Source organism: Ammospiza nelsoni, chromosome 8 (assembly GCF_027579445.1).
Source record: "Ammospiza nelsoni isolate bAmmNel1 chromosome 8, bAmmNel1.pri, whole genome shotgun sequence".
Lineage (NCBI taxonomy): Eukaryota > Metazoa > Chordata > Aves > Passeriformes > Passerellidae > Ammospiza > Ammospiza nelsoni.
Window position 1 is genome coordinate 5,827,144 of NC_080640.1, and position 24,370 is coordinate 5,851,513.

General features: G+C 42.8%; 2 protein-coding genes across 2 annotated transcripts; one reads left to right on the forward strand and one right to left on the reverse strand.

The window, feature by feature from the left end:
- Positions 1–287: 287 nt before the first annotated feature.
- On the forward strand, positions 288–10,648 carry SFXN4 (sideroflexin 4). Its single transcript, XM_059476935.1, has 14 exons — positions 288–351; positions 430–495; positions 1,251–1,325; positions 1,653–1,679; positions 1,765–1,819; positions 2,586–2,611; positions 4,035–4,085; positions 4,171–4,236; positions 4,349–4,417; positions 6,051–6,141; positions 7,353–7,468; positions 8,164–8,249; positions 9,327–9,441; positions 10,284–10,648. Exons 1-14 carry the CDS (start codon positions 313–315, stop codon positions 10,359–10,361), a joined length of 960 nt encoding a protein of 319 aa, XP_059332918.1. The 5' UTR covers positions 288–312; the 3' UTR covers positions 10,362–10,648.
- A 3,514-nt stretch (positions 10,649–14,162) lies between these two features.
- Positions 14,163–23,560, reverse strand: DENND10 (DENN domain containing 10). The gene is made up of 9 exons (XM_059477497.1): positions 23,503–23,560; positions 22,853–23,049; positions 21,710–21,789; positions 20,072–20,220; positions 19,774–19,885; positions 19,295–19,395; positions 18,108–18,215; positions 17,458–17,552; positions 14,163–16,814 (listed from the first exon to the last, which is right to left on the reverse strand). Exons 1-9 carry the CDS (start codon positions 23,546–23,548, stop codon positions 16,638–16,640), a joined length of 1,065 nt encoding a protein of 354 aa, XP_059333480.1. The 5' UTR covers positions 23,549–23,560; the 3' UTR covers positions 14,163–16,637.
- Between the last annotated feature and the right edge of the window lie 810 nt (positions 23,561–24,370).

Consider the following 24,370-nt stretch of genomic DNA (forward strand, 5'->3'; position numbering starts at 1 on the left):
CAGAAAAAGGTACCCAGACATCCATAACCCTTTGTTTCTATTGTCTCATACTGTCCTAATCCAAATCGTCCAAATTATTATTACTCGAATTGTATTACTATTTTTATAACCATTTTATTACTATTAAACTTTGAACATTTTAAAAACAAGTGATTGGCGTATTTCACACGGGGGGAAGCCGCTGGAAGGGAAAGGCCGTGGGGCCTCTCCCCAGCGCGCTGCAGGGAGCGGGCCCCGGCGCGGCGGCTCCGTGGCCGGGCGGAGCGTGCGGCACCGGACCGGGCCCGGCGGCGCTTCCGGTGCCGCGGCTCCATGGATGCCAACCTGCGCTTCTGGAGGGCGGAGGGGCAGGTGGGCACCGCGGCCGGGAGGGGGCACGGGTCCTGTTAGGGAAGGTCCGCAATAACGCCTCCAACGTGTCTCCCTCAGTCTTTCTTCCAGAGGTTTCTCCTCTGGGCGGACGCCTTGGATCCGCTGCTGCTGCTCAAGTCCTCCGTGAGTAGCGCGGGAAGGTCGAGATGAGCGGGCGGCCTGAGGGGCTGTGCCTGGGCCGGGGGGGGAATGGCCTTGTGAAATCACCGCAGGGCTGCCGAGGAGAAGGGAATTCGTGAGGAATGTAGCGGTGGATGTCATGTTCCGCTGCCTAAAGGGGTGGCGAAGAGCTGGGGAGGGGCTTTCGACAAGGGCACGGAGTGCTGGGACATGGGAATGGCTTTAAGGTGACAGAGGAGGTTTAGGTTGTGTAGCTGAAAGGAATTCCTGCCTGTGAGGGTGGCAGGCCCTGGCACAGGTGCCCAGAGCAGCTGTGGCTGCCCCTGGATCCCTGCAGTGCCCAAGGCCAGGTTGGATACTGGGTTTGGAGCACCTGGGACAGTGGAAGGTGTCCCTGCCATGGCAGGAGTGGCACTGGGTGGGATTTAAAGTCCCTTCCAACCCAAAGCATTCCAGAGTCCTGCAATAAACAAACACACGTGGATGCACCTGTGATTACATAAACCAAGGGACATTCTAGGCACAGCGATCTCAGCAGCCCTGCTCACACTGTGCCAGCAGTTGAATTGTCCCAATAGTTTAAAAGTTTCTGTAAATGTGAATTCATTGTGTCTAGGAGTGTTCTTGCTTTCATTGTAAGTTACAGGTACATCATTAGCTTCTAGGTTTGTTTTATAGCTGATAAATTGCACTGAAAATATTGAAACTGAGATGGTTTTGTTTGTTTTGTTTTGTTTATTTTTTTCTCTCAAATACAGAATGAAATACAAAGAACCAGGTTATCAATACTAATCAATGAGAAGACCCTAAGTGAGCCCATACAGAATAATCAGGTATTTTGGACTGCATATGTTTATCCATATTCAATTGTTGTTTTATGGTTTAAAATGCTCACTAGTTTTAACTTTTTAAAATAAACCTTCTGTTCTGCTCTAGTGTGTGCTTTGGTGCTGTTACACAGCTCATGGGATGTGAATGCTTTATATTCCACAGGGAGTATATGCAGAGAAATTTTAGGGGAAGAATATAATTAAAGGGATATATAAAAGGAATGTATAAAAGGAAGTGATTAGAAAAAGACATAGAATAAGTTTAGAAAGAAGATTTTACCCAGCCTCCTCTGAAATTTAATTATTAACCTAATTTTTCAACTGTTGTAGACTAAAAAAGACTTCTTGCTAAGCCTGGTAAGTTTACAAAATATTTAGATTTTTTTTCCTGTTATTCAAGTATGGCAAAGATGTTCTAATTTGCTTTTTTTCCCTTTTTAAGTCCAGTGTACATCCTGATACAGACAAGATAATTCCTGTTTTGTTTAGACCTCCAGGTGGGTTCCCTTAAGTGAAATTTTTTTGTGTGTGTGACTGAAGCATCAGGGAGGAAGAGCTCATGGTGAACAGCTGCTGTGATACCACAGTGACACTCACACAGAAAAGCAAGCAGGCTCTTCTCTTAGTTGTATTGTTAAATGTGTTGAAGATTGTTTGATTTATTCCTATGGTCCTGCTGAAGAATTTCTCCCTGGGATAATCTGTTTATCTAGATGGAAACACTGATCAGTCTGTCCTTCTTGTTGTGCAGAATGAGTTCCCAAATCCCTCCACATTTAACTGTCTGCTGTAATTTAAATTTTCCTTTTGATGGCTGTGGCTGCTGGGTGAATTTACATTCTGGTGACAGATCAGGTGTGCTTGGGGTTTGTTTAGGAGCACAGGTTGTTAATCACAGATAACCACACTGAGGCTCTGCACTCATTATCTCCTGTGCCACTCACACTGTGGCAGCTTTTGTTCCACCTCTCTTTTTGAACAGAGGGCTGAAGTTGTCTTCAGTTATTTGGTTTCCAAGCAGCCCTGGGGAGTTCATGAGGGCTCCTTTTGGCTGTGAAATCTGAGCAGGGGTTGTGGTTTCTTGAGCCAGGAGTGAGAGATAAAGCTTAGGGTTGGAGTCAATGGTGATGCTGGGGTTTGTGGGCAGTGTTTTACTTGGAGATGGAAATAGACAGGGGAAATGAGGGGAATTTTCTGCTCTAGACCATCCATCTACACTCACAGATGCTATTTTTACTGAAATAAAGTTTTCTTTCATTTTAGCTTTCATGCCCATAACTCTTCCCTTGGTGAGTAATCGTGACAGATTCCAGTGTGCATCCAGCAAGGCTTCCATTTGCCATAGCCAGGGGTGGGAGGGAGGGAATGGGAGTTTTGGGGCTTTGTTGTAGCTTCAGCACAAGCTGTTTGAAAGACATCTGTTGTATGGGAAGTAACCTGGAAATTGAGTCCTTAAAGAATCTCCCTGGAAGTCCAAAGCTGTTGGTTACCCTTCTCCAGCAGCATTCCAAGAGACTGTTCATGTGTGAAGGACAGCTTTCTGATGCAAGGTGAGATCACTCAGCAATGACAGCAAGGCAAGGTTTGGTCTGTTCAGCCTCAAAAATCTGGAACTGCACTGGGAAGGGGTTGGAGCCTTGTGTTCTGTGGCTCAGACCCAGAATATGATTTTTTTTCTTATGTTGATGTGCATTTGCAAGTAGGAAATGGTGTTGCCAGTAAACTACCAAATATATAAAAATAAACTCTTGTTACTGTGCTCAAAAATGGCACCATTTTGTTTCATCAAATTTGTAGCTGTAATCATGTGCTTATTTATTAATTTAGATTCTTTAGGTTTGGGCTTGGCCCATGAGTGTACATCCTGAGATATGTCATTCCATACAGACATTACAGCATGAACTTACATGGCACTGCTAGAAAGTACAGTGAAAGTCTTGATGGCTGTTAAATTCATTAATAACAGTAATAAAATTAATAGAAATACTTATTTTTTATATTTACACCTTAATGTACTCTCATAGATGTGGTTAGAGTCAGTGCTGGCATTACTAATAAAGATGGATGATCTGCTAATATTAAATGAATTACTGATCTTTCTCTGAGGCTTTGGAGGTTCTCAGCCTTCCTCTTATTCAATATTTTGTATTCTTATCTTGACTGACTGTTTTTTGAAAGTGTTCCAGACCTTTAGCTTGAAACCTCAAGAAAGGTTGTGGTTTATTGAAGCTGAAGTTTGTATTCACTGTCTGAATTTCAGAAGAAGCTGGGAATTAACTCCTAAAACCTTTGATCTTTGGTCAGTTAGATCTAAGTTAGTGTTCATATCTCCAGCATTGATTCTTTCTCAATCATTTCTTTAATTAGACTTTTGTTACCTTAGTTATTTTATTTGCATCTATTTAAGCTTCACAGGCATAAATGCATTTTTCTTTTGGGTAAGAAAGCACCTTGCTGCAATATTACACACAATGTTTTACCCCAATGTGCCTGTGATTTTTACATGTCTGTGTGCTTTCTGTTGTACAGAAAAATGAGCATGCCACTACTGTAAGAAGAGAATGTGGTAGCCAGGAACCAGGGCTGATGGCCTTGGGCACTGGCTGGAGTCTGACACTGCTGCCAGTGGTACCTCAGCAGTTCTCCTGGTGCTCCTGCACCAAAATCCTCCACACTCTTCAAACCTCATTTTCTTGTGCGTTTTCCTCTTAGGTCATCATTTCATCTGTTCAGCGCCACGCAAGGCATTCTTTCTTTTGGCAGGTAATTGCCTCTTTCTTTCTACTTTTACAGCTTTTCTAGTCTCAACCCTGAATTAATTTTTTCTTACAATCTCTTGTTTCTGCAGTTTGTGTTTCACACATACACCACAGCATTCACTCTGGTAAATGGAAATGGCACCCCAAAGGCTCAAGTGAGTGTTGATATTTATTTTTGTAATCCTCTTCATTGTGCAGATGCCATTTTGAACTTGATTTGCAAATGTTTTACAATGTATTTATGCAGTGTGGTTTTTCTCTCCTTAGGGATACTCACTTCAGCAAAAGCAGCTCTTGCTTGGCTTGGGAGCCATTTCCTATTCAGCCTGTGTTGGTGTAAGTATTTGCTCAATGACTGCTTTCCTAACAAGCTCTCCTGAGAAGGTGTAGGCACTGAGTGCCACATTTCCCTCAGGATATCCACAGTGCCACATTTCCCTCAGGATATCCACAGTGCCACATTTCCCTCAGGATATCCACAGTGCCACATTTCCCTCAGGATATCCACAGTGCCACATTTCCCTCAGGATATCCACAGTGCCACATATCCTTCAGGATACCCACAGTGCCACATATCCCTCAGGATATCCACGGTGCCACATTTCCCTCAGGATATCCACGGTGCCACATTTCCCTCAGGATATCCACAGTGCCACATTTCCCTCAGGATATCCACAGTGCCACATATCCCTCAGGATATCCACAGTGCCACATTTCCCTCAGGATATCCACAGTGCCACATTTCCCTCAGGATATCCACAGTGCCACATATCCCTCAGGATATCCACAGTGCCACATATCCTTCAGGACTGTGCTCTGGTGCTCTGCTCTGATATCTTCCCACAGAACTGTTCAGGATAAGAATACTTTCTGATCATCTGTCAGCCATTATTTTGCTTGGCTTCCCCTGATGCTTCCTCTTGTGTCAATTTCTTGTTGTTTTGCAAGTTTAGCACACAGGTAGTGAGAGGAACTGGCCAGTGTTTACAAGCACAGGGTGAGCCACTGTTTTAGCTGATTTTTGATGTGGTGCTGTGGAAGAGATCTAACTCCAAACAAGTGGTGAGGTCTGCAAGCATCAGTACTGGACAGTGTTTGTTCAAATCCCAGGAACATAGCCATGAAAATACTGCACTGGATGCAGGGAAATCAGCCTTCCAAAAGGGAGCTGACCCTGTGCTCTCTGCTGAAATAGGAGGTTTTGGTTTCTGGAGTTTGTTACATCAGAATGAGCTCAGGAATTATCATGACACTCATCACTAGTGTAGATGTCTCTAATGCCTCTCCTCAGCCCCCACACAAAGCAGTGATTTTCATAAGCTTTTGGCAGAAAAATATGATGGTTCTTGCTTCTGTTAGAGGGAGGTTTCACCTCTGCCCACTGCAGGGTGGAACAGCTGGCCAGGATTGCTCAGGCCTTACAGAAACCTGGGGAGGCAGCCCTGCCTGTTGGGTCATCATGGGAGTGCTTCCCTTTGTCCTTCAGGGGAGTCTCTGAGGGCCAGCTGGTGTCCTGGCCCTTTATTCCTACATGAAACTTCCTGCAAGTGTATTATGTGAATATAGAATTGGGCTGAAGCTGCAGAGAAGCAGGAAAAATACAGAAGTAAACCAGATTTCCTGTCTGGGGGAGAGAGGAATATGTGACACAATGCAGTTGGACAAATGTCCAAGGAATATTAGTCAGAGGTAATTATTTTCTTTTTTCTGTCTTTGTATTCACACTGCTGCTGTGCTATACATAATAATGTTGAATGGTTTTTTTATCACAATGTTTTGCATTCTTATCTAAAAGAGTGATTATAAGCACCTTCATTAACTAGAGAAGTTGTATATTTTGCTGGAATGTTAAACCAAGGCATTTGTTTATTTTCATAGATGGTAACCAAGTCACAGATTGATTTTCCTAACCTGTCACACTGAAATGCTGCACATTTTTTCAGTGGCCTGTTTCCTCTCCATGCCTTAGGCTCTCCCTCTTGTCTTCATGAATCGTTACATGTTGAAGAACTCATTAATGCACCTTGTGGTCAGAAAACTGCTGCCTGCTCCTCTGCTTGGTGAGTGGGAACAAACTGTGCCCCATGCAGCTGCCTGAGGGCCATCTGCCTGTCTGACTGTAGAGTTTTCTTACTTTTGCCCAGGTGTGCTCTCTGTTTCTTCTCTGGCTGCATTTGTTAGTCCCCTCCTTTCTGTGGGAGACAACTCTCACTGTGAGTGTCCCTGACCTCACTGGATTCTTGCTGGTTTTAGTTTCAGAGCTGCAGAGCACTCTTGTGAGCTTTGTATACCCACCTGAAAGCAGCTGGACAGATCAGGAGGACAGTAGCAGTGGCACTGATGTGACCTGGTGTGGCACATGTGTGACACCAGAGTGCGACATCGCTCTGGGAGTGCAGAAAAGGAGATTGTTCCAGCAGGGTGTTATTAATCCTGCAAGGAAAGTGGGACTCACTTCATTACTGCAACAGCTCTTCTGCCAGGGTGAAGTTGCATCAGGACAAGTTCAATTATTTAATGTCATTAATTATGTTTCTAATGCCATTATAGAAATTTTTCTCCTTTCTCAGGAAAAAAATGATAAAATTAAAATGCATCATCTCCTGTTTCAAGTTATGTGAGATGCCTACTCAGATCTTTCTGAAGTACATTAGAGGTTTCTGGCTTGCTTCCTTGAAGCAGGTGTTAAATGTGCTTCCCTTTTCTTAAATGTAGAGAAAAGCCTGAGGGTAATTGATTAGTGTTAGTCCAGCCATTTGCAAAGTGTCCTCTGGTACACTAATGTCTTTATGGAATAGCTCTACCAAGAACTAATAAACCTCGTCTTTCAGGCAAGGTCAGATTGACAGTCTGTGCCCTTCCTTTCAATGCAGGATGCAACTTTTCTGAAACCCTGTTTGTTCCTTTCAGGATTTTGTCTTCTGTGCTGGATTTTATGCTGAGCAGAACAAAACCTAACCACAACAGAAATCCCTCCACCTTCTCTTAAGACAAAGTACTCATGGTTTGAACTGGATGGAAATGATTTTAAAGCTCTGAATCCATAATGACAAAGCACATTTTAGGCCTGAAGCCTTGCAGTCTCTCTCAAGATTCTGAAACAAAGATTCAGATCCTGAGTAGATTTTCATGGGGCAGTGTTTTTTCAAGCTGTCAGGTTATTCAGATGTGAACTATTGAACTGGAAATGTAAAATGCACATCATTATGGATGTTACTATTGAGGCAGTCCTTTGGGATCTATTAAAGCAAAGTCCCCTTTACCCCTGCAGGTCTGACGAGTGCGTTTACCGTGGCAATGGTGAGAAGCCCAGAATTTGATAATGGGATAGAAGTGATGGACAAGAACGGCAAGGTTATAGGGGTGTCTAAGAAGGCTGGTGAGAAGGTAGGTGAGGGGGTGGAGAACTTTTTTGACTTGCCTTTCATTCCCTGCTAAGAGCAGAATGTGATGCTGACAGTAGCTAGGTTGGATATATTGAATAAGGAATCCCACACCAGGTGCTGAATCTTTGGGCAGGCTTGGATTCCACATCTTCAGTGTCATCAAGGGTTGGCTGCCTCCCCACACCAATATACTGAGGACCAGAGACACTGGCACAGATATTTCTGTTTGCTCTGGTCACCTCCAGAAGGAGATAAGACTCTTGGATCTTCTGAGGAACACCTCAGAGAAATGCCCTGTATTGTGGAAACAACTGCATGAGCATAAAGATTTGGGGACAGCTGGAGATGGAACTTCAGATTTAACACAGGCTACTTAGGATGTCCACAAGGTATAACCAATTGTATGAAGTTCAGCTTCATACAACTTTAAAAAGCAAGTCTTAGCAAAATTATTATCATGGCAGGAAATCTCATCAGTAGTTTCACCCTCCTTGTAAAGAATTTCTCAGTCACAAGCAGAGTATTTGCCTCTTAGCTTCCATTTAAGAAAGAATTCCTCTAGTAAGTGTTATCCCTCATTGACCTGTTGCTTTAAAGTCCAGAGTGTAAGACAAAAAAGCACTCAGGGCAGCAGGCAGTGCTTGAAGCTGCCCAGAACATTCTTTTGACACCACTTGTTTTGCTCTCTCCCTGAAGGCTGTTATGGAAACAGCATTGTCCAGAGCAGTCTTGTTTGGGACAACGTTCTTCCTGCCAGAAGTGCTGATGCACTGTGTGCAGAGGTGAGAGGCACTGCAGGGGCTGGGCTGCCTGGGCAGTGGGACTCTGCTTTTCAGTCTGGCTCTCACCATTTGCCAAGTTTTCCCTTGGGTTTCCAGTATTGCTTGTCCTGGTGGAAATGGTGATGTGGGAAGTCGCTGTTCAGCTGCTGTGATTCTCTGAGGTCATTAAGTGAATGTGGTTATGTCTAACCCATGCTCCAGGGTTTGTAGGAATGAGGTTTTCCTCTCTGCTCCCATGCAGGAAACATGTTTGTGCTCTCCTGACAGGCTCTTTTCCAGCACCTACCCACCTCCAGTTCCCTAATTTAACATTTGAGTTTCAGTGTTTGTATCAAGATTGTTCACAGCACTTAGCTTACATTTGTGTATTTGAAGAGGTAATGTGGCACTTGAATTTGCAATTATAGCTGGATGCAAACTTCCTAATAGTTTTCCACCTGTTGTAAAACATGTTCTTGCTTTTCAACATTTTAAATCCCTGTATCCTAAGAATACATTGTATGCTTGATGAGAGGGTTCTTAGCCTGCCCTGAACTTTTGGTCATGATCTTTTGTCATGTAAATAATACAGGTAGGGATAATCTATCTCTGTCAGGTAATTTGGTATTGCCTAAATTGATTCCCTATCAGCTTAAGGGACTCCTGTTACCAGAAGACAAATGCAGATGTAAAATAAAATTTTATATCTATATGTCAAGTAATACATTTTTGTACAAAGTAAAATAGGGCTGCCCACAGGAACTGGATGTGTAAGGAAAGAGGGTAAGGCAAGAAAAATCTTAATGAAGGAACTGAAATACTTTTAAGCACTAATGTACTTTATCTCCTTTTGTCACTTTGATCTTGCTGCTTTTTTTCTTAATCTTGACAGTCTGAGCTTGGAAAATGCTGCAGGAAAGCACAAAACAAAGGAAGTTAAGAGTAAGAACATAGGAAGTGAAGTGGGGAAACATCTTTTGGAACCATAAGCCTAGATTATTACTAATTTCAGTAAAACAGTAGCTAATGCTCTTTGTGTTACTGTCAGGTTATTTTTTTATATACTGACATATATACTTTTTTCAATGTCTTGGACAGAGCAAGAATTGTTAAAAATCCTCGTGCTTTGGGTCCTGTGAGGATGTTTGTGATTATGTCAGTCCTAGCAGGGATGCTGCCAGTCTCCTTTAGTATGTTTCCACAGTGTGGGGAGGTAAGTCCTTTCACAGGAATTGATTGAAGATTGTTGTGACATTAAATCAGCTTTTCAGAACTATGGTCAGCACTCTGAAGGCCACATATTAAAAAAATTAACAGGATTAATGTGGTACATCTTAAATGGGGCAGCAAAGAGGCTGCTTGTGAAGGCCCATGTACTAGGGAGAGGCTCACAGGACTTTTGAGGTCTGAGTTGCATTGTTTGGTATTTATATTTACACTTTTCAATGTAGGTTTATCAGACTTTCACAACAATCTGAAGCAAGCAAAGTCAGGAGAACTAAAGAACTAACTCTTGCAATTTTCAGTGGTTTCTTTTATTTGTCTAAACTTTCTGGTGTTTTAGTTTTTTGGGTTATTTAAAATTTCTTCATCTCTTATGACAACAAAGCAAACTGAACATAAATGAGGGGACTTTTGAGGAATTATGTACTGAAATTAGGGCTGGTTCATGCCCTTTGGGCTTCCCAATGGCTCAGTCCACAGCAGAAGTTCTCCTGTGTGTCACCCAAATATATTTACAGCTGGATTGGGTGATCCTAAAGGTCTCTTCACACCTAAATGATTCTGTGATTCTATAGTGAACAGAGATAATGTCACTATTTAAAAAGTAAGTATTTTTTCCAATATGTGTGCACATGCAGAAAATGCTGGAGGAGAAAAAAAAAGGCCCAAAACAACAACAAAAAATCCCTCAAATCCCCAAATAAACAAAGAGCAAGTCCCAAATCCTGAATGCAGTACTTGAATTTGTGCAAAGTGCAATGGAGTAACAATGATTTAACATCCACTTTCCAGGCCATGGTGGTGCTGATTCCCTTTTCTCCTACATTGCAGATAAAGCGAGCAGACCTTGAACCAGAAATTCTGTCATCTACAGAAGAAACAGTGTTCTTCTACAACAGGGGCATTTAGAGCCTGGCTTTTATACAGAAATGTGTGCTCTGATCCAAGTGAATCCTGAATGCACCACTGGCATTTGGGACTGAATTGTGATTGTGTGTGGCAAAGGTGCCAGATCTGGTGTACGATGGTGAACTTGGGAATGTGGCTTTGCCAGCCCAGCCTGGAGGCACACAAACACACCTCAGCTGATGCTGAGTAGTGCTAGAAAAGCACTGTAACACAGCCTTTGTCACAGCCTGTGTTCTCTGCTTCCCCAGGTGATTGATTCCTTAATTAAATGACTGCTGAGTACCTAAGTTTGTTCTGCTGTTGCAACTTTTGGTGTGCTTCTTTCCAGGAACCCAGCTGGTGAAAGCTTTGACATCAGCACTCCTGTGGGTAAAGCCCAGCTGGTTCTTCTCAGAACACTTTGATGTTCTCAGTGATCTAACAATGCTCCTTTGGAGGATGAGATGTGAGTGAGGCAGCCCTTGAAGTGATATTAGACAAAGCAACCCTGGATGGCAACAGAATATTGGTTTAATTTAGTTGTTTAAAAAGTGCTCAGGAAATGGGTGACAAACTTGACCTCCAGTAAATTCCTGTTTTTCTAAACATACTTGAAGGAGTTGTGAAGCTTGATAGCCCTTGAGCTTTAGAACTTGGTTTTTACACTGAAGCCATGAGGAGATCCCATTTCTTTCTGACCTTGTAGTGGACAATGAGGAATTCCACTTTTGCAGGTTGACTGTGTTTATCCAAAGAAAGAAAGTTCTTTTGATATGTGCCATCATTTTTGTATATGTGGATCAGCAAGGTGATACATTTTGCTGATCCAGTGAAATTATCCTCAGCTGTCTGTGAAGAGCTGCAGAAAGAGCTTACAGGAGACTCTGTGATTGTGACAACATCTTCAGTGATTTTGGAGCCACCTCTGCTACAACCCCTGCCTATAGTTATGTCATGTGCTGCTAAGGCTGTGTGACAAGGATGGAAATACACTAAATAATACAAAATTATTTATGTGAAGGTGATTAGCACAAGTGCAGCCTCCAAGTGTGCCATAATTTAACTTAGGGCACAATACACAGGTCACTGCTCTGCTGTTGCTGCAGGATTTGATTTATTTTCAGTGTGAGGAAAACAATGGTTGCCCAATCAATCCATCCTACAGGAAGAGAGCAGCATAGAGAAGAGCAAGGAAAACTAGCAGGCCTGGGCTTCTGCAAGAAGAGATTCCTGCAGTGCTTTTGGCACTGAACAAAAGCAGGAAGTTGGGGGTTGAGTTTAATTTCTTGTTTGAGTTCTGCCTTTTCTGAGCCTTCCTCTGACAACTTGCTGGGGAAGAAGGTCAGACAAGGGAAGAAGAGAGAGGAGCAGCAGCACATCCTAAGGACCTGGAACTGGAGGGGAACATGCTCTAAAAAAACCATATGGATACTGTCTGTAACTGGCAGAGTTTGCACTACTCCACTGGAGAACTGTGGGGAATTTTTAAAGGTAAAGGATTGTTTACAGCTACTGAACTCTGCAGGCTCACTCAGCCTCTGGGGGTGATGTCCTTCAGTACATGGTAAAACCTCATCAGGGTCAAGAAGATAATTGTGTTGTGTCAGACCAAAGGGCCTGCTGAGCCAAATGTCACCTGCTCATGGCAGGAGGTAGAAATAGATGATCTTTAGGGTCACTTCCAACCCAAACCATTCCATGATTCTAGCACAAGGTCAGGTGGAACAGGCTTGAGCCTCAGCCTGCCTCTCTGGGTGAAGTGTTTGTCTCCTTCCAAAGCTTTAATAGCAGAGGGACAGATAACACCCTGCAGTTAAATTATCTAAACCATGTTTCTCTATTCCTATTTCTGTTACATACCAAAGGCAAATGCAGGAGGGGTCTGATTCCACTCTCAGTAAACAGTAACTGGCACTACAGTGAAGACCTGCACCTCTCCCCACTCCTTTTTTAAACATCATTTAAGAATGGCTAAAGTAAATGCTAATTACATGAACCACAGTGGGAACAAGCAAAAAAACCCAAAACCTAAGAGTAGAGCAAAGCCAACAAATAGAAGAGAATATATTGGTGAACTTGGGATTGTCATGGTAACTAGACAAGCTATAAATTCACTGGCAGCACACTTGGATGTTTTAAGCAAATTGATGTCATTACAACTCCATGAGTAAGGCTTCTGGAATAGGTCTGGTAATAGAGTCTGTTATTACAGCTGCCCCTTCTCAAACTCCACCAGCTCCTTACTGAATACCTGAGCTGAAATTTGCCATATTAAACCCAGCCCCCTCAGGGTTATTAAATACCCCTTTCCCCCATTCTCATAAATGTTCCTATTGCCCTAACCAGAATTTTCCAGAAGAGGAGGGCAAGCACTGCCATTTAAATTGCCTGGCTGACTCAGCTGCTTCCCAAATCAGGGCAGAGAAATGACATTGCCAAAAAGGCCCTGGCATCCTCAACCCTGAACCAGTCCCTGAGGTGAGAACTGCCAGGAGCACACACCTGGTAATCCAGAGATACAAGTCAGGGAACAAGACTGGGACAAGCAGCAAAGCAGCGTGTTTGAGGGACCTGGGAAGAGGAAACCTTCCCCTTTGTAATGTGGAATAAATTAACAACACACCAGCCCAAGGCAGGTCTGAGTCCTGCCTTAGCTGGCCCTGGTGTTAAGTGACAGTGCATTAGTGGTGGAACCAGTTTAAGCTGTGGTGAATAACAGATGGAAGCTTTCAGCTTCAAGGAAAACAGAAGTCTTAGTACAGCACAAGATGCTGTGCCTCACCCACTCAGCTTGTCATCTTGAAATGTAGGAAAATCCAGTGAGGCTTTCAGGCCCCTTTAATGTTGCTTAAAAAAAAAAAAAATCAGCCACTCTCATGTGAAGAAATACTGAGATCAAAGATTTCTCAGCTGGAGCTGTGTCCCTGCTTCACCCCCAGGCCTGTAACCCAGCCACGCTGCTTTTCCCTTTTCCCCACATGCTGGGGGTGGAGGAAGGAAGGATGAACACAGGAGGGAGTCCTGCACTGCAGCTCCTTCCCTGTCACACACAGTGGCACTCAGCAAGGAGCTGCTGCCCAGCCTTGGAGTCTCCTCCTATCCCACATCACTCAGCAGCTCCAAGGAATGATTTCACCTGACCAGAGAGGCTCTGACTCAGACTGCAGCCAGCTGCCTAGGGAAGGGTGTAAGGCACTGTGAGGCAGCTGGGAACTCCCTGCACTGAGCTTTATGGCTCATATTGAATCAAGAAATGGAGCTGCTTCAACTGACATCTCACACCACACAGTGAACAAACCCTCTGTAGCCATTTCAGGAGCAGTCAGGATGTTTAAGATGGATTCTGTAACATGTCCCATGTCGAGTTTTTCCAGGTTGAACAGCATTACACTGCTCCCCATTGAACATTCCCTCTTCACACATTTGCCTGCAGGGAAACAGGGCAGGGCAGCTCCTAGCAGGAACTAAAACCCCAGGGATGAAAGCAGTAAAGCAAGTAACCCAATTTACTCAGCAAAATCTCAACTGCAGGGACTGAGTGTTTACCCTGCTCCCCTTTCCAGGCCTCTGCCCTGCTCACTCTTTACCTTCCAATTTCTGCAAATGTAGTGGAGATGTTATGGTGCAGGAACCATTCACCATTTTGTATTTCTCCAAGAACAGAAAGGTGATAAGATGAAAAGGTATGAATAAAAATTCCATTTGAAATGGCCTTTGCCTCTAGGAGGAAGAAAGGATGGCATCTGACTGCAAAAAAGCAACTGCACCCCAGCCTGCTTGTGTGCATCCTGGGGAAAGGGAAGTGAGAAATGAGTAGAAATATTTTCCTGTCCTGACCTTGCACATTTTTCTATTTTATTTTAAACATTTTTGAAAAGAAACAGTGTCAAAAGTCAATAAGAAAATGCAAGAACATTAAGATAATCCTTTGAACTCACTGAAGCTGAGAGAGGCCAATAAATGTTGTACAGTGCTGATGATAAAATCAGCAAGGACACAAGTGTTAGGACATTTCCAACCTAAAGCCCAAACCACAGCTCAATCCCAGTATTGCAAAATTAAGAGCTAAGGTCTGTGGCTCCATGGTCACAACTATTCAAAAATAAATTTACATAAATGAAAGGGCAGACTCTTCAGGAATTTTTAATAGGCATAAGCATGCTATGAGTCCAGTTCCTTAAGTGCAAAATCGAATTTCATCTGTGTTGCACAAACAGCAGAAGGTCTCATACAACACTGAGATTTTCAACTGAAACATTTCCAGAACAGAAATCAAAATAGGCATTCAAGGTTTAGTTTGCAACTGAGCTCCTCTGCTTTGCGTGGTTGACTCTAGATATGCCTTAAGGCAGTTTGTTAATAAGAAAAAAAGGGAATTTCTTCTCAGTTACACTATGGTGTTAAGACAGCTGGCTGAAGCAGGTTCAGATTTTCCTTGGTGAAAGAATTCCATTTCAGTGGACTTTAAAGTAGGTCCTGAATAGAATTTTCAGCATAGTTTTGCACTTCTTCTAATGTGACTGTTTCATAGGCCCCAAAACAGCAATATTAAAGAGGCAGCAATATTAAAGAACCATTAACAAAAACCATGAATGGGCAAATGGGGGGAAAAGCTGTAGAGCACTTACAGGTAAACAAAGGCAGTTGCAGTATTTTTCTCAGAAGTTAAAATTACATGCTACTGTGTTCAGAATTTAAACTTCAGACTAAGTGTTTAAAGCAGAATTTTACACCCCTGAAAACAGGGGACTGTTCTGAAACACTTTCATTTCCTGACTGTAATAACCACTCATTGTATACACAGATGCCACATTCCTTAATCACATTCTAAAATAGATTTCCTTAAGGTATCATACATAGCAGAAGAACAATTCTTTCTCACATAGTTATTGATGAGCTCTACCAGTTTCAGAATAGCAAACTTCCAATTATTTGACAATATAAATACTGGTTACTAAAGTTTGAATCAGAAGTATAAAATCTCTATGTAAAACCACATGCTACAGCCTCTCTGTACAAAGGCCAGGAAAAAGGTTCTTTTTTCTTGTAACAAAGTGCTACTGCAGAATTGACTGATTTGTTGTCGACATTTCTGAACAAATACAGATTGTTTGGCTCAGAGCATTTCCTTACAGACTCTAAATTCTTTCAGAAGATTGTAAAGCAGTTAGTTTCAGGCTGCTCAGTAAAAAAAAAAAAAATCCAAACAAAAACCCAATAACAATAAAAAAAAACCCATTCTTGAATTATGGCTGTGCAACCAAACAAGTAGGCAAATTTTAATTTTCTCTAAACTCTTTCCCAGTTTTCTGTATGACTTGAGAAGTTTCCCTCTAGATTTCATTTACACAGAGCACCATCAGCCAGTACCTGTGTTCCAGCTCCAGTCATCCAAGAAGCTGCTGCTCCTCCTGTGGCACCTGGCCTTTTGAGCATTCCTGGTGCATAAGGCTTTGACTCATCTGATTTTCTCTCACATGGATCAGGAATGAATGGCCAGGTCCCTTTTCAGCTGAGAGCCCCAAGAGCTTCTCCACTGCCTCCAGCTGTAAGGCAGCACTTGTCCATGACCCCCACCCACTCCAAGCACAGTAATCCTGGATCTTATCCGTCCACCAGAGTGGGGGAAAACCTCTAAGGCAAGAGTCCCAAAGAGGTGCTCAACTCACACCTGAGCTTCAAAACATCCCCTCCTTTTCATACTAAGGCTGCCCATCAGATTTTCCCAGACATCCTTTATTCACACCTAGACACTTTCAAGTAGAAAGAGAGAACTTGTCCATTTATTTGGGATTTCCAGGTACCAGGCAGTCCAGAGCAGGAGCAGCATCTGACACCAGGCTGGCATCCCTGGAAGCCCAGAAGGAGCACTCAGAGCATGTTCAGGTGTCCTGTGCAGAGAGCAGCACATGCCAGCTGTGCTGCAGCCGTGTTCCAGACCCCAGGCAGACAAGTCAGAGCTGTCCAGCCTCTGCAGTGTGCAGGACAAACAGCCACTACACTGATGGACACACAGCCTGGACACACTGGCCTGTGCTACTTGTACATCCACTCGCTCTGTGGGGTGAAATACAGGAGCCATAGGTACACAGTGAGAGCTGGGGGAGATAATGACACCAGGAATGTTCCCAAATATGTCTCCACATGTTCCCAGTCAAGATCCAATATTCTGCATTACATCAGTAACTAGGACATTGACTCATACCTTTAGTTTTCATATAAAATACCAGGTATACCTATCTGGATGGCAGAGACAGCTTTTTCAGAATTGGTCCATAACACTGCAGTGCATCAAAATCAGATTTTGAGCATTTGTTCAGCAGCTGCTAAATGAAAAAGGAAATTTTCTGTGGCTGGTGGAAATCGCTTTTGTTTCAGGGCCTCAGCATTAAGGGTTGGTTTTTCATTGCCATCAGAAACTTCAGTAAGTGAGGCTAAAGTGGCCAAGATTTCTTTTGTCTTCAGAGAAATGTCCTTAGGAACAGAAAAACAAGCAACCTTGAATATAGTATTAGGTATTAAAAGGTTTTCACATACACTTACAATAAAAAACAATCAATGCAGAACAAAAAAAGGAAGCAATGGTAAATAAATAGCTCATTTAAATAAAGACCCCACTTGTAACAGTTCTTCAGCCTGCTCTTGTGCCATATTGGATAAAGGAAGCACAACCACTCCTCTCCTGACCTCACTGAGCTCTGTGACTGAGTCACTCAGTTGTGAAGTGTCTAATATTACATGGGGGAGGGAGTGATAAAATGCCATCATCATAAAAATCAGGTTTTATAGCTAAGAAGCCATATTTAGCAGGACCTTTTCAAGGTACTGCCAATACTATTGACAAAGCACTGAGCAAAATCCATGCCTTGTGGAATAAAACTGGGAAACCAGTCTTACAATCAATAGAATTTCTGAACTTTCTTCAGCAATGTAGTTACCCAAGAGATAATATAAACTAAGTTATCCTTAAAAGCCTGCATGATAAATAAAAATGCTCATTTGTAAAAAGGCAGAAGGTAGAAGAAACTGACTGATTCTCAGTGCCACTCTTCCTCCTACTCCCTCCTGCCAAGATTCAGCAATAGAAGTTAATTAGATTTAAAAATAAAATATTAACCTTAATGACTTGGCTGTCTGATTTATCTGGATCTTCTGCAGACTGAACAATTAGTTGTCCAATTTCTTTGTGAAGTTTTCCCATTGTCATTGCCTCTGTGTAAGAAAAAACCAAAACACCACACATAAAATCAACTTTTTCATGATATCTAGAAATGCATATGAGTAACATACCAAACTGAGGAATCCTTTCATGACTGCCAGTAGAAATCTGTTGATAAAGGCAATAATCTTGTATCAACAGCCAGTACCTCTGAAGTGGCCCAAAGCAGTGATAAGGAGCAGCAAGATGATAAGCAATATAAAAGGTTTTATTTCAAATAATCCCCAGACTTCAGGTATTTAGTGCCATGTTTTTCTAAAAACTCATGTAATATATCTCCATTCAGCTGAAAGTCTCTTCCATGTCTAACATGGATGTTATGAAATCTCAATTATGCATTTTTTGGAAAACAAAGCACATCTTTATACAAATTCCAACTTTAACCAGTCTTCCAGGGTGGCAATAAAATGAAGACAGACACTAACACATCGACTTTTCAAAACCTGGATGGAAGAAGGATCAAGATTGTTTGATCTACAGCAAGGCTGAGCAATTACTGTCAACTGGAATAAACTGCCTCTAAATCCAAAATATAAAGAGCAACCAACCTTTTGCTACAGGTGAAACTGTAATCTCACTGTCTGCCAAATTCACATAGACATCATAGAGGTCTGATCTACTGCTCACTTCAGAGTCTGTAAATCCAGCAATGTAACCTAGAGCACAGAATTGAGCAAGATTAGGACCTTCAGAAATAAAATCAAAAATCACAGTCCTAAAGTCTCTTCTAAGAGTATCTGACACAAAACCCACTGGACCCAAGAGGCTGCTCTCTTGATATTATCAGTCATTCCACAAGTGCTCAGCAGATGCTTCATTTCCAAGGAGCTTAAAAATGAACTTCTAAAACTGCCTTGAGCATGGATTAACTGCTAACACTACAGCAATATCACCAAGTTACCAATGTGACATTTTAAACTCTCTTCCTACTAAAATTACTCATTTGTAACTCATATTCTCAAAATCTCCACTCTGGAGCCTCCTGTCACAAAGTCAGTATTAGACTGGAACAGAGGAATAAACCCAGCAGATTTGCTTATTTATAGCATGTCAGATGAGCAAACCTGGAGCAGTTTTTTTCCATGGAAGGTGCTTGGTGAGCTGTAGAAATGCTGAAGATGAGCAGTCTCCTTGCCCATATTCTGTATAAAGAAGCCTCTTAATGGCCACATGATGTGTCACAGGAACCTCTGCATAAAGCTTGGGCCTGTTCCTGGATTATGCATGAAGCACTGTGCACACACAGCACTGTGTCACACAGACCAACTCCTACAGGTAAAGTTTACCTGGGATGAGGAGCCTCAGACTTCACTGACATCAAAACAGAAGGCTGGGACTTCGGGGTTAGGAATTAAAAGAAAAAAACAAACATTCCATTACTAGTAATGTGTAGAAGCTGGGAGAAATGTTGCTTATCTAAGTGAGCTGGTTCTGTACACCAGGAAGACTTTTAATCCCTCCAATCAAAGCATCAAAGAAGTCTCAAGGCTGCTTTGCATCTGTGATTAGAGACAGACTGATGTGGATCCACCCAAAGCCACCAGATTAACTAATTATCTTCACACATACTTGTTTAGCTGATTTGCCTTTTCCAAAGAAAATTGCTTAACTTTGATCAATACCATTAACAGCAAAATAACCTTTTTTTCCCTCCGAAGTTCCCTAGTGCAAAACTTTGCAGCAACAAGCGGAAATAGAATTTTCCTGGTATTTTTGATTAAGAAATCATCTCTACCTGTGCAGGCTTTTAAGGCTTCCAGTTCATCCTCATTTAGATGCACATATGAATGAAGAATTGACCAGTCTTGTCGATGCCACACTAAAGCAGGCAAAGTCCTAGGGAGATCAGGGTGCAACTTGAGACACAGTACATTTTTACTTACACTAAATAAAGCTTCACTCTAAAAACTGCATGCCATGAAAAAAAAAATTATCACTAGGTCCCATTTAGGGGTGTGTATATTTATTTATGAATTGTAGAAATTTCACCTATCAGTACAAGCAGAGTTTATCACTCATTCTGCCATTCAATTTCTCTGAGTAGAGCAACATGCAGTTAAACCTTAAGAGGGATTTAGCAGAATTCCTATAAACAAGTTTAAGATGGATTTTTTTCCCTTGAAATACAGGGGAAAAAATGAACCTCAATGAAGGTTCAAAATTTGCTGGACTTCTGAGGGTGGGTGGGTTGGAATGAAGGAATTGATAAAGTACCTGGTAAATTCCTGGATAGCTTCTATTCTGGGATGGTACACTACAATTCTCTTCTTTAACATCAGTGCAGTATATAAAATAACTGTTTCCATTCCAAACTGAGACACTATATCTAGAAAAGAGAGGGAATTATTTTATAGAAGATATTTATGCTGATATTATCATGTTTTTGAAAAACCTTAATAGTAACAGCACAGATAACAGTGTCAGCACAGTTTACTTGAAGCATGCATGAAAACAAGATTGTATTTCAGGCTGTAAGAAAGAAATCAGAGCAGAGACTGTGGCAGAGATTAACCTTTGATGGAGCCAGCAAGGTAAGCCTTCCGAGCATCAAAGTCCTTGCTGAGGAAGGATCCATTTTCTTCACTTTGGCAGATGCCCTTTGTGAGGACTGCAATGTAACTCTCCATCATTTTAACTGGGCTTCCATGCTTCAGGTAGATTCTGTGGGAAAAGGAGAGAGTCTGCTATTTTAACTGCAATCACTGCACATATATATATATATATATATATATGTTAAAAATCAGTATCACAAATAGTAATATTGCTGGCAATAATTTTTATTCTGGACAGCTGGCTGAGGTTTTAAATACTAAACTAGAAGTCTTCCAACATGCACACAAACACATCTGTCTTTTAGAATTTAAAATAACCCTGTATTTTTATTTCAGCTTTCTATTTTATGAATGAACCAGCATGGACTAAGATAGAAACACACCCCAAAGGTGCAGGTAGGTGTCCAGACAAAGGATTCTTTGTAGACTTGGAAGGTGTCTGCTTAATGAAAATGTAACTACCACAGTAACTCCAGTAACATGCAGACTATGACTAGGTAGCTTTTTTTATCCAAGTATCTTTTGCCATTCTTCTGTACTCTTTACTAAATAATGAAAGAAAAATATAAACATGTCCTTGATACTCAATAAAACCCCAAAATGACACAGAGGAAGCACACCCTAAGAGAGCCATGCACTGTCAGCTGTCTTCCAGGAAGCACAGAGACACTGTAACCTCTTTTACAGGGCAAGATATTTCAGGAACAGCACTGAAGCTGTCAACTACACATTTTCCATGGCAGCTATAGCACAAAGCAACATCACACTTGAAACTCAATTATTATCATGCTTAGAAGAATCCATTCTAGATTTGAAAGGAAGTATTAGCTGGTAAGTCAGCAGAAATGTGATCCACAGTGAATCTAAATTTTTCATGTACCAGCAAATAAGAACAGTTTTTCAGTACCCTGCAGAATTGGTAAGTCTGAAAGCATTTCCAAGTCTGCATTATATATAGTAATTCCCAAGAGCACAGTAACCTCACAATTGCATCCAATGAGCTGCAAAATCCCAGGGAATACTCTTGGTATCAAGAACTGGGACTGAACTAATTTGGAAACTGAAGGAAAAGTAAAATAAGAAGCAGACAGAGAATGAGAATGGGGACATGAAGGGAAGTGAGTAACAGAAGGAAATGAGAAGAGGTTTTTTTGTTTGGAACAGGGCTCTCACTTCCCCACAGGAAAAGCAAAACCATCCCTGGGTGCTGTGCTTGGCTCACAGGAGCTGCAAGCAGCACTTACAAAGATGTTGTGGAGGGATCCAAGTCATTCACCATACACAGGGTGATCTTTAAGTCCAGCACTGACATCTTCCCAAACATTTACACCTTTTAAAATATACTCTCAGAGAAAATGAGTGTGAGGGTGGTGGTGGTGTGTGTATGGAGAAGATACAGATTAAAACCCAGTAAACATCTGACATTCACCCAACACCTTCTGTATATGACAGCTCAAGTCAAGGGTTTTTATAATCTGATTTCCTTTGTAGAGCTGAGTTTCCAGCAATTTGTTTGAACAAATGCAACCCAATGAATTGAACCTTTTGCTTTGGCAAGATCTAAGCATGCAGAACCTCAGGCCAGCTTTTGTACAGACCTGCAGAGGATCCTGGTGAAGGCTGCATATTTCTCTGGGTTGAAGTCTTTGGCTGTCAGGACAATGGAGAAGTGGGTCACCTGCACATGACACAGGCACAGAAACACACAGAGCTCAGGTAATGACCCCACAGGAACAGCCTTGGTCACTTCACTGTCCAAGCTCCTAACTGCAGGAATGGCCTGGACAGAGAACTTCTTGTGTGACTCAGCTCTAGTACAGACTATCTTCTGCTTAACCTACACACAAGAGTTGCTTTCCTCTAACCTCATGAGGTTATTAAAAAACAGAAAGGCATTTTCCTTCCCCATAGCAGGGAGGAAACTTCCAGAATTTGTTGCCATCAACAAATTTAGAAAGAGACTGGAAAAAACACAGACAGTAGGCCCACAAACAGAACTGCTCTAACTTCCTCAAGCAAATGATTGTGGCTGGGACAGTACCAGACTGAAAGGCTGCAGACAATGACCAGCCTCACATGTCCTCCTGAAATAGCATCTCCCACTGCACCTACTGAAGACAGCACTGTGACATTTAATTTTATTTTACTTCATAGGATATATAAACTCGGAGTGAGGAAAGACAAGCAACATTCTGCTGGGGGCATACAAAATTACCATGTCATCTTTCTACTTAACAAGATAGCATAAAACATGAAAATTGAACAGACTCAACCAACAGTTTAATGATTTCTATAACAGGGAAAAGATAGAACATACAACTATATTTGCTGTCTTCCAGTAATAAATGCAGTGGCAAAGAAAGTACCTAAAAACTCAATCCTTTGGGGAAAAACAGCAGCAGGTTCTATAAGAACAAGACTCTGGACACTATGAAACAAACTCCATAGAAAGAAATAAAATGCTGAACTTAAAATGCAAATTACCTAGAAACAGCAGCATGAAATAGCATTTGTATGTTAACACAAAGAATTGGGTAATGAATATCTCAATCATTCTGTGATGCCATGTCCTGGTGACAAATGAAACAGACTAGCTGGACACCTGGACAGAGCTGCATCTGTGAGCACACAACACCTTGAATCCCTTCTTATTTCTCTCCATGAGAAAACACTGCTTAATCTACAGAGAACTCTGCAGAAGCCCTCCCTGCATTCTGCTGAAAAACTCCACCAAGCCATACCTTCTTCAAGGCTGGAGAATCTTGAACTTCTACCGTTGTGATGTAGAACCAAGACCTTTTATACTGGCCGAACACAAACGTGTGGAGCAGCTTGTTTTCATCTGTAAGGCAGCACTTTCGCAGCAGCAGAGTCCTCAGTTCCGCTGTTACCGACGGATAACACCAAACCCACAAAACATCTCCGTTGGTGTCTTTTTCTATGGTGGAAAGATGTTCACTGTGAGAATGCCAAACAGCAGCAAGGAAGTAAATTGATGGGTTAATCAGGTTTGTTTCCTGGAATCAGATTAAAATTTCACCTTACCCTGACCCTAGCCTTAAGGCAGGAATTCTGACACGGGTTTTATTTTTTTAAATGTTATTCTTGACCTGCTTCACGAGGTCCAAGAAGCACCAAGTTTGAATGCACGTTCAACATGAGCACGGCATGGAGGAACAAGCACCCGGACCAGCTCATTGATGATTTTCCCTATTTCTGATTTCGCAACACCAACCTCGGAAGCCGCGAATTTCAGACACTTCGGCCGAGTTGTGCACGGCTGAGCCCCGCAACAGGCAGAGCCGGCACCCCCGGCACGGCACCGCCCAGGCCCGCGGCCTCAGCGCGGCGGGCCCCGGTAGCGCCCCAGCCCGGTTCCCCCGGCCCTCACCGATCAGCCCCACGGCCCGCAGCAGCTGCGCCTCCGGCTCTGCCATCTTCGCTCCTCCGCCTTCCGCCCGCCCGGCCCCGCTCCACCCTCACGGCCCCGCTCCGCCCCCCCGCCATTTACTGAGCGCTCCCTGCTGCTTCCTCCTCAGAACGGCCGCCCGTTCTCCGGCGGGAACCGGGGAAAAAAAATGGGTCTGGGAAAAAATGGGCCCTTTTTTTGTCTGCGTCACAGAATCCCTGGGATAGTCAGGCTGGAAGGGACCATGGAGCTCAGCCGGTGCCATCGCCGTGCTGAAGCAGGTCCCCAAGCACGGCACTAGGGAGCGTGTCCAGACGGCTTCTGGACGCCTCCAGGGAGAGAAACTAAACCTTCCGTAGGCAGTGTCCCAGTGTATGATCACTGCACAATACAGGCGGAATTCCGTGTGTTCCTGCCTGCTGCCCCTTGTCCTATTGCTGGGCACCGCCTGGTCCATCTGACACGTCCCTTCAGATAGTGACAGACATGGATGAGATCCCTGTCTCTTCTCCAGGCTGAACAGCCCCAGCTCCCTCAGCCTTTCCCAAAAAGGGAAGAGCTCCAGTGCCCTCATCATCTCCACATCCTTCTGTGTCACAGCTCATATGAAATGTTACACAAAAGGAAGGTGGCCTTGCTGGCAACTACCTCCTGAAATCATGGCCAGGATCTGTCCCCTGAGTAACCCAAAACAGACATCCCTGTGTTTCCACACAGCATGGATAAAGGCTGGCTACTGCCCAGGTGGGGACTGAGTGGTGTGAGGAACAGTCATGGAAGCAGAACAACTATTCCTGAGTAACTCCACACACCAGCAAGTTTATTGAGAATGTAAATCTCATTTGCAAGA

Excerpts from the sequence above, each read along its gene's own strand:
- SFXN4 (XM_059476935.1), top strand. The coding sequence starts at position 313 with ATGGATGCCAACCTGCGCTTCTGGAGGGCGGAGGGGCAG. Across the intron at positions 352-429 it reads TCTGGAGGGCGGAGGGGCAG|TCTTTCTTCCAGAGGTTTCT; the intron begins GTGGGCACCGCG and ends TGTCTCCCTCAG. Across the intron at positions 7,469-8,163 it reads CTAAGAAGGCTGGTGAGAAG|GCTGTTATGGAAACAGCATT; the intron begins GTAGGTGAGGGG and ends CTCTCCCTGAAG.
- DENND10 (XM_059477497.1), bottom strand. The coding sequence starts at position 23,548 with ATGGCAGAGCCGGAGGCGCAGCTGCTGCGGGCCGTGGGGCTGATCG. Across the intron at positions 21,790-22,852 it reads ATTCTCCAGCCTTGAAGAAG|GTGACCCACTTCTCCATTGT; the intron begins GTATGGCTTGGT and ends TGTCATGTGCAG. Across the intron at positions 19,886-20,071 it reads CCTTGCTGGCTCCATCAAAG|ATATAGTGTCTCAGTTTGGA; the intron begins GTTAATCTCTGC and ends TCTCTTTTCTAG.